This window comes from Ascaphus truei, chromosome 15, assembly GCF_040206685.1.
Source record: "Ascaphus truei isolate aAscTru1 chromosome 15, aAscTru1.hap1, whole genome shotgun sequence".
NCBI lineage: Eukaryota > Metazoa > Chordata > Amphibia > Anura > Ascaphidae > Ascaphus > Ascaphus truei.
The window spans coordinates 3609974-3620297 of record NC_134497.1 but is presented as its reverse complement, the minus strand read 5'-3'; the positions used below and the strand labels follow the sequence as shown (position 1 = coordinate 3620297).

The 10324-nt window shown below is 44.4% G+C and overlaps 1 protein-coding gene across 2 annotated transcripts in view; it reads right to left on the bottom strand.

Moving 5' to 3' along the window:
- Window positions 1–2907: 2907 nt before the first annotated feature.
- Window positions 2908–10324, bottom strand: part of SLC13A3 (solute carrier family 13 member 3) — a 51255-nt gene continuing 43838 nt past the window's right edge. For both annotated transcript variants that reach the window (XM_075571301.1, XM_075571300.1), the window contains 2 exons: window positions 9503–9640; window positions 2908–6544 (listed from right to left, as the gene is read on the bottom strand). In XM_075571301.1, coding sequence (XP_075427416.1) covers window positions 6371–6544; window positions 9503–9640 — 312 coding nt within the window. In that variant the 3' untranslated portion in view covers window positions 2908–6370. The remainder of the gene's footprint in view (window positions 6545–9502; window positions 9641–10324) is intronic.

The window sequence follows — 10324 nt, the reverse complement described above, 5'->3', positions numbered from 1 at the left end:
AGCCACTAATTGGGCCAGCTGTGCTGAAGTAGGGATATCCCGAATACCTGGCGTGTTTGCGGCCCTCGAGGACTGGAGTTGTGCAGGCCTGGCCTAGGCAGTATACTCTAAACCAAGATATATTCTAAGTACTATAGGCAATTGCTAACATGTACTGATCGTTTAGAACGACTTTACCTTATTGTGTTGTGTTTTTGTGTATAGGGAAAGGTATTTGCAGCACAAAGAGGAACGTGGTCATGCCACTTCTAGTATAAACTCTTTGGAGCACTCCTGATGGAAAATAAAATGTCCTTGCAATCTGTCCACCAGTCCTTCCGCCAGTCATCCTCTTCAGAGCGGCCGTAGCACCGGCGAAAACATCGATTTACAATGGTTCATTAATAAATATTCTGTTACCAAATCCTAAATGCCCACTCCTCCCAGCAAAACATTCAAAATCCTATGCATTAAAAAAAATAATCAGTTGTGTAGTATTAGATAATACTGCATTTAATAAAAATGTAAACTCAATGCCAGTTTTAATTAGGTTTAATGTACATGGGCATCCTTTGATTGCTATAGCAGGCTCAGTGTTGGCAGGAGATCTTTAAACAACTGTATGTAAAGCAATTCTGCCATCCTGTGGGCTGAGGGTATAGCATAGCTTGTAATGCACAAAAATGTAAAATAGAAGTTTCTCAAATGATAATATCCACCTCGTCTTGAATGGAGAAAAAGCAAGTTACTGTGCGAAGATCTCTTCTTCTGTCACAGGTTCCAAGGTCGTTTTAGACATCTTCTGCGTAGACTTTTGGGGATAGAAATATTGGAAATATAACAAGGTAAGCTACAATTTCTGTACAGCACAGGAACTGATAGAAAGGACCACTGGGCTCATTTAGTCTGCCCATTTTCCTTGACTTACCCATGTCTCAATTCTGGGGTGAGGCTTTGGGGTTCAAACAGGATTACCCAATGTACCCAAATATTACACAGACAACGACTCGGAAGAAAAACGGCTAGCAGCTTTATTTATACATACAAAATGTAACCAAAACCCAGCTATGGTTCTCCATCAACAAACAACATAAAGCCCGTGGGATACCCCTGGCTTATACCTCTATTTGCCAATTGCTGCCCAAGCCACTTGGCTCAACATACACACCAACTGGAAGGTCATTCCCATACGTCCGACCAAGCCGAGTATGATACCACCTTCCCCAAACACAAACTAACGGAGGTATCCACCATCTCCCAAGAAGGAGCCAACATCGGTAGGGTCCCTTATACTAAGGGTGCACAAACTTTTAAGTCTGCGCCCCCCTGCCTAATCTTCCCTCCTGCTTGCCCCCCCCCCCCCCTTTTTGGCTCCGGCACGGGGTCATGTGACAACACATTGCCATGACAATGCGACATCACGTGACCCCGCAGCGTCATTTGACGCCGGGTTGCCATGGAGACGCGTCGCAAGAAGCCAAGGTAAACAAATTTACAGAGGCCTCGTGCATACCCCTGGAATGTAATTTAAATGCCTTCGGGGAAGCGTGGTGTCTCTGTAAACACCTCACCCCTCCCCCTCTAGAAAATCCAGCGAAATATATATACCATATTTTCCCGATTATGGGGCGACTCCGAAAAAAAGGTGACTCTCTAATTTTAGAAGCAGCTGGAAACAAAAACAGTTTACACACAGACACACACACACACTCTCTCTTTGTCTCTCTGTCTCTGTATCTACAGTATCCCTCTCTCTCTCTGTTAAGCGGCGTCCATGCTGCCGAAGACCGCGCAGAGGCATCCGTGCGCCGCGCAATCACATTGCATTAAGGCATTGATCGCGTGACAAGCAGGAGGCGGCGCGCGAGGAATCACTTGAAAGTGCTTTCTTGGTGCGACGGGCAGGTCACGTGAGCGGTTCGCCCAATGAGGGTGACCCAGCTCTGTGACATCACTGACACCCCCCCCCCGACGGCGCATCTAGCATGGCCAAAAAATGTACCCGCTTCACGCAGGTGATGTCACGGACGCACACGCCTCTGCGCGGTCGAAGGCTGCATGGACGCAGCCTTAGAGCTTCCTACCACAAGCAACATGGCTGCTTCAGGGCCCCCAATGTGAAGCCTCCTCCGTTTTACCCTCCTACCTCATACATCCGACTGCTGATTGGCTCGCAGAGTGGGCGCGGCCCGATTAGAAGGCGAGTATGTACTTTTCAACTCAACTGTATTTTAAAAAACAAACAAAAAAACATTGCCTTATAAATCGAGCATAACCGGCAGATATCTATTTTCTGTGGGATTTTCCCTTTTTGATATATCTGGAGCTGTTTATCAGTTTTAATACACCAGCTAGTGAGAATCTGGAAATCCGATTGAGACTTTGATCTTGCCAGATTCAGAAAAAAGTTATCCACAATAAGCTGAATTATAAAATTAACAATCACCCACGTATTAGTCCTTAAGATCTGCAGTTGCCAACGCCCTCCACATTCCCACTGGGGCCCATATTCACTAAGGGTGCTACGCATTAGGACGCCCGGTCCAGAAGTCATCACAGCCCAATCCACTCCCGAACTAGCGATGTTGACTTTAATGGCGGGTATCGCTGATTCAGGCGAGAGCGCGGATCCTGCTTTGATGACTACAGACCCTGGACTCCAAATCAAGTAAATGAGAGTTAAGAGGTGCTCCAGCTTCGCACCATTTGGTGGATATGGGCCAGAGTTTTAAAAATGCTTCACTGCCAAGGTCTTGAGAATGAATGCATTACAGGACAGTCGGGCAGGGAAGCAGTTTCACGATCATCGCAAGTCTCTTTTGATCAAAGATCTCAACCAATCGGAACCCCCCAGAATGTAGAAGAAAAATAAAATGAGACAGACTCAATAATAAGTCAGAATGAGAACAAAAATATACAATATACATATACAATGAGAACAATTTAATACATTGTATACAGGCAGATCAACAGTACATATAATACCTCTTGCCTAAATTGTTCCCCCAGCACGGGGAACTGGTTTCACAGTATTTGGAATGAGGCCTTTGAGAGAAAAAGCCCCAGGTAAAACTTCTGAATATCCTGAATACAAAATGATGCGGACCGACCATTAGCACACCCGGGGAAATCATTTTGTGAACAAACGCACAGATACTATAATATATCCACATACACTTCTCTACATCATTTTACATACAAGATTCCATATATACGGCGTACACATTAGTGTGAAGCAGCAATGCTTTCATTGAAAGTACATTTGAACGAGTAAAATAAACAATTAAGACATCCGTATCTTGTTTTTAGTAGTCACAAGGCAGCTGTACCTGATTTATTAAATTATTTATGACACAGAAATATCGAACGGGTTAGGGCCTGCATGTATTAAGCGGTACTTTGCCATAAGACACCTTCCAGGGCTGGTGGACAACTTATAGCTTGTTGACTTGAATAGGAAATTGCCTTATGGCGGAAGACTGCTTAGTAAACATGGGCCTATATGCTTTGCAATTCATACAATTATTCTTCTGAAATAGCACAGAACCGGCTCTCTTCTTTCACCCTGGAATCTAATACCCCCCACCCCAAACTAAACACGCCCTCATCACACCCATTATAAAGAAGCCCTCTCCGCTTTGACCCAACCTCCCTCTCTAATTACCGCCCTCTCTCTCTTCTCCCCTTTGCCTCCAAGATACTTGAGCGGCTTGTATACAACCGCCTGACTCCCTTTCTCTCCTCCAACTCCCTGCTTGACCCTTTGCAATCTGCTTTCTGTCCTCTATCCTCCAGTGAGACATCACTAAGAAAAGTGTCCAACGACCTACACACAGCTAAGACTAAGGCCCATTTCTCCTTACTAATTCTCCTGGAGCTCTCTGCTGCCTTTGGCACTGTTGATCCTCCCCTTCTCATATCCTCTAGAATCAAATGTAAAACCTTAGTTCTGACTAACGTAAGAGGTTTGGCAAAATCAGTGCCGGGTTTTCAGAGTCCGGTCCGGGATTTTGCTCTTGCTCGCCCTTTGTGGCAGAATCGGCCATTTTTGCTCCTGGCAACTCAAAGTTCCAGTTCATGCTGAGTACATGCAACGCGCTTACCTATTGTCTTCCTCGTTACCAGACCCGGCTCACGTACCTTGACTATCCTCGTCTTCAGCCTGCCTCGACCTCTGCATCCACACCGACTACGCAGCCCTGACCTTCGGCCTATGACTCACTACTCTGTCAGGACTCTGTCCCTCGGCTCAGGCCGGTTCTTTCCTACCTCAGCCCTGCGGGTCGCTTCCTGCTTGGGACGAGCATCGTTACATTACGAAGCTCTCAACAACACTGCCCCCCTTACATCTCAGCCCTCACCCCCAAATATATCCCTAAATGCCCCCCTCTGCCCTGCCCACAACATCTGCCTCTCCGCCTGCCTTATTACTTCCTCACACTCCCGCCTACAACACTCCCCCCGTGCTGCCCCCTCTCTCTGGGATTTCCTACCACGCACCATCCCTCTCCCCCAGCACCGCGCACCCTCAGACTCTCCCCCAGCACCGCGCACCCTCAGACTCTCCCCCAGCACCGCGCACCACCAGACTCTCCCCCAGCACCGCGCACCATCAGTCTCTCCCCCAGCACCACGCACCATCAGACTCTTCCCCAGCACCGCGCACAATCAGACTCTCCCCCAGCACCGCGCACCATCAGACTCTCCCCCAGCACCGCGCACCATCAGACTCTCCCCCAGCACCGCGCACCATCAGACTCCCCCAGCACCGCGCACCATCAGACTCTCCCCCAGCGCTCAAACATTCAAACACTGCCTGAAAACTCACCTTATCAAGGAAGCCTATCTGGCAAGCCCCTAACATCCACCCCCCCCCTCCCTCCAACTCTATTGGGAGCGGCTGTGCGGCCGGACCAAACTTCCTGCTAACACCCCCCAACATCCTCACCCCCAAATAAACAATAATAATAATTGTATCAATCCACATGCTTCTTTATACCCGATTGACTACTGTAATGGCAAGATAATAAATGTAAGTTTATCAACAAAGAAACAAAACATGATCATTATATATAGAAAACGTGTGAATTAACCTGATAAACAGCTTTGAAAATGACAGGTTTAAAAAAAACAAAAAAAAAAAACGTTTGCATTTCAATTTCAAGTTTGGGTGAAAATAACATGGCTCAAAGAGAAAAACATCTTTACATTTCAACTTGTTACAAAACGACACGTACGTTAAAAAATATATTATATAAAATAATTTTAAATTGCATGGTTTGTTGTGAAAAAAAAATGTACATTATTTTTCATAAGATTTACAATTATGGGTAATCTAAATGTAGTAATATGGGCCCATATTTAATAAGCCGTGTTATTTCCATATGACGCCCTCCGAGAGACATCTTCCATTACATTCAATGGACCATAAAGTATCTTCCAGTGCTGGAAGGTATCTTATGGAAAGACACCACTTAATAAATATGTCCCAAAGCGAGGTATATTACACTGCAGACTTCTGCAGAAACTGATTATTGCCAAATTCAGAGGTAATTATATATATATATATATATATATATATATATATATATATATATATATATATATACAGTGTTCGACAAACCTATACATTTGCTCGCCCCGGGCGAGTGGATTTAACCCCCGGGCGAGTAAATATTGGCCCAAGCAGCACACGTTTGGTACTAGGTGGCGAGTAGATTTTTTTGTGTGGCGAGTAGATTTTTTGGTGATTTGTCAACCACTGTATATATATATACATACAGGGATCGACAAATGCACTCGCCCGGTCGCCACGGGCGTGTGCATTTTGCCCGCTGTCGAGAGCTTACCTGCGGCGGTGTCCCCTGGCGTCTCCCGGTCTTGCTATTCAAATTCATGGTTTTCCCCCCTGCAGCAGTAGTCAAAATGGCCGCTGTGTTGCCATGGCAACAGGACACCACGTGACGTCACGCGGTGCCATGTTATGCAGCGCCACGTACTGTCACCGCAGCCCGTTGCCATGGCCATTTTGACTACTGCTGCAGCGGAAAAACATGAATTTGAAGGGGATAAGACAGGAGAAGGCCGGGAGACGCTGCCAGGACGCCGCAACCAGACCCCGCCGCAGGTAAGTGTCGTGAAAGGGGGGGAGTGAGGGAGTGTTTTGGGGGGGCGAGTGACTTTTTTGGCAGGGGGGGGGGTGAGTGGGTTTTTGCCCAGTTTGTCGGAAAAAAATCATCAAAGTGACTTAGTAGAACCAGAACACCAAATACAAATTCAGCCTTTTGCTATAAAAGTTGCTGGTTTGACTATTTTCATGTCTTGGGTCCGTCCTGTTCAATACCATAGTCTGTTTTGTAGTTTCTATAAGAGTCCTGTAAAAGTCCGGTATTTATCCGCCGACGGTCATGTTTTGTACACCGGACGCCAGTGCCGTGACATTGTTAGAGTGAAACTCCACCCAGTCCGGGAACGTACTTAATTGGAAGATGCTCGAGGCCCAGGTGTTCATGGCTAAGCTCAGAAGAAGCACCCCCATTAAATTCATCAGCAATCCAGTTTTTGCCTAGAAAAGGATCAAAAAAAGAATAATTAAAATCAATTAAAGATGCATTGTTGACGTGAGACAGAAAAGATTGTAGCGTGCAGCCATAGTTCTAGCAACAAGATGGCAAGATTGAGATAAATCACTGCCCAATGGCACAGAATGGCAGTAACACCAATGATGGACAACACTATAGATGTCAACAAATTATTGAGGTGTGTGGATTTTGGACAAAGAAAGTATTGCTTGTTTGTTTGTTTTTTTTTATCAGTGATCCTCCTTTGATGTTTATTGGACAATGCTGGTAAAAAATAAAAATCGATGAGGCTGACTCCAAACCAGCGAGAAAATGCCGATATGGGATACCGAACGCAATCCTGCGGTAGTTGCTGTCCAAGTCAATGGCAGTTACGCCGGATTGCGCGGCGCTACAGCCCATATCGGAGGTTAGTGAGTCCTGCTGTATGTCTCAAGGCAAAAGTCCAGCAATTCTGGGACAAAACAAAGCAATAAGACTGTATTCTGTGGTATATCTGGTGCAATTGTTCTGCCCCCAAAATTGCACCATGTTGGCCTTAAACCATAGATCCCATTGGGTGTATCATTCCAGTGAGATTGTACTACTGTAGTAATGTGTCTGAATGGGGAAGGTGGGGTTTTAAATGAACAAAGTCCGGTTTAGGCCGATCCGTTGGATAATTGTGCTTATATGTGCGCTGTAGTATTCCTTCAAGGACAGCACAAGGTCAGAGGACAACTACAGAGATCACGCCGAGTGCGCCAATCTGTGCGGTCTGACACGGAAGCCACGTTAAAGTCTATGGGGCTGCCGTGTCCAACCCATGTAGTGGAGATCTCGGAGCTTGTAGAATCAGCCCCATAAATCTCTTTGTTGTGTCTGCCCCCTGTGTTCACGCGACCGCGGTGATGGCAGCACCGCAGGATTAACGCAGCTCGATCGCGGCAGACATCATCCCTGACGCCGTTGACTGTTGCTTCTTCGATCGCAAAAAGGGTAATAACACATTGGGGCAGATTCAGTTAAATGGCCGTTTCTGGGTACATTTCCCTATTCCATTTGGAATTTGTCTGATGTATCTTAATAGTTGCCTAAATTGTAACTAATTCACTTTCAAACAAAGGAGAAAGAACATCATTTCATCTGAACAAATACATTTCCAAAATGCGATTTAAGCTTCAGTTCCCGGCTTCACAAACCTGACCAGCGATTGGTAAGGGCTGACTTGGACCGTTTCTGGAAATCATAGTATATCATTATGTATCACACTACACAATTGAGGTAATTGATCTCATATTTGGGAATTTCCAGATTGATATTGTTACTGACTGCTAGGCAGGAGAATGCTACTTGCAAGTCCATTGCCTTGAATGGTCCTATACCAGCATAACCCCCATTAATTAAACACTCTACAACTTTGGGGCATTAGTTGAGCAATTTCTAATGAGTCAGAAATAACTTCTGTGTTACTGTGTTACTGTGTTACTGTGTTACTGTGTTACTGTGTTACTGTGTTACTGTGTTACTGGCCATACAGTGTTTGTGACAGTTTGTCATTATCAAATTACCAAAATAAAGTTCCCCAAACATTTACTGTGCAGAGTTGCGTAATTTTCAATGTGAGTTCCAAGAAAAGGATATTCTCATTAGTTGGTTTCAGCAGCAACATACTGTACGCTGAAAATGAAATAAGTGGAAAGCCCTTTGTAAAATACTGTATTATATACAGTATGGTAGGGGGCTTATATACAGTATAAGGGTGGTGCATTATATACAGTATGGTAGGGGGCTTATATATAAGGGTGGTGCATTATATACAGTATGGTAGGGGGCTTATATATAAGGGTGGTGCATTATATACAGTATGGTTGGGGGCATATATATAAGGGTGGTGTATTATATACAGTATGGTAGGGGGCTTATATATAAGGGTGGTGCATTATATACAGTATGGTAGGGGGCTTATATATAAGGGTGGTGTATTATATACAGTATGGTAGGGGGCTTATATATAAGGTTGGTGCATTATATACAGTATGGTAGGGGGCTTATATATAAGGGTGGTGCATTATATACAGTATGGTAGGGGGCTTATATATAAGGGTGGTGCATTATATACAGTATAGTAGGGGGCTTATATATAAGGGTGGTGCATTATATACAGTATGGTAGGGGGCTTATATATAAGGGTGGTGCATTATATACAGTATGGTAGGGGGCTTATATATAAGGGTGGTGCATTATATACAGTATGGTAGGGGGCTTATATATAAGGGTGGTGCATTTTTCTTTAAAGTACAGAGAAAAACTTGTGATTTGCATCAATTTAAACCCGAGGCAAATGGATGAACTTGGTAATTTTGGTTCTTAGGACCGCCAGTTATCAGGTCGCATTGTGATAAGTCTCTTTGTAATATTGTGCAAACTAAGCGTCTTGATACATTGACACAAAGTGGTGCAGGGTAACAATGACCCAGTTTTCCGCCCCTGATACATATCCCGGTATTCCCATATTTACCCGTGTTCGGAAAGTTACAATACTTACCATATCCCGGTATTCCCATATTTACCCGGGTTCGGAAAGTTACAATACTTACCATATCCCGGTATTCCCATATTTACCCGGGTTCGGAAAGTAACAATACTTACCATATCCCGGTATTCCCATATTTACCCGGGTTCGGAAAGTAACAATACTTACCATATCCGGTATTCCCATATTTACCCGGGTTCGGAAAGTAACAATACTTACCATATCCCGGTATTCCCATATTTACCCGGGTTCGGAAAGTAACAATACTTACCATATCCCGGTATTCCCATATTTACCCGGGTTCGGAAAGTAACAATACTTACCATATCCCGGTATTCCCATATTTACCCGGGTTCGGAAAGTAACAATACTTACCATATCCCGGTATTCCCATATTTACCCGGGTTCGGAAAGTAACAATGCTTACCATATCCTTGACCATTAAATGTCCAGTAGAAAATGCGATGGAGTTGGGAGGTGTGGATACCGGCAGCATAAATGCGTACGAGCAGCCAACGGTCCCCGGGATCATTAAATATAAGGGATTGACTTTAAGACGAATAGCCTGAAGGGATAAAATAACATGGCGGTTAGCCGAGGTCTTTACTATTAGCAGCAAGAACAATGTAGAAATATGTAGTGGAGGCGTAAGCCATGATGTGGTGAAGCGGTGACACCATAAGAGACCTTCCAAAGCTAGAAGACACCCATACACATTAAGTAAACATGGGCCCATGTCTGTCTGTCTGTGCGTATGCATATAAATATTTGGTGACTCATCACGGTGTGTGTATATAATATTTACGTTTACATACATTGCAAACATAATAAGAATGTATTGTGAATGCTAGTAACATGAATATAAATAGTATCTAATGATTTCCTTCTGTAGTGATTTTTATGCGTGATTTCTAGTGCTGACGCATCTAAAAAGCAGCAAATAATACTGAGTTAAGTTATGGTGAGTAAAAAAAGTGACAAAAACCCTCCACAGGAAAGCAAATATGCAAATATAGCTGTATGCTCATCTGCATGTCTTAGGCAGGTCTGCAACCCCGCCTTTCCCCATTATCACCCAGCATACAGCACTTCCACTACAGCAAGGGATTCTGGGAAATGACATGCAAATGAGCACAGTGTCACTTTAAGCTTAAGCCTATAGGGAACCATGTTAAAAATGGTTATTGAGGCAAAAAGTGACACTGTGTGCTCATTTGCATGTCATTTCCCAGAATCCCTTGCTGCAGTG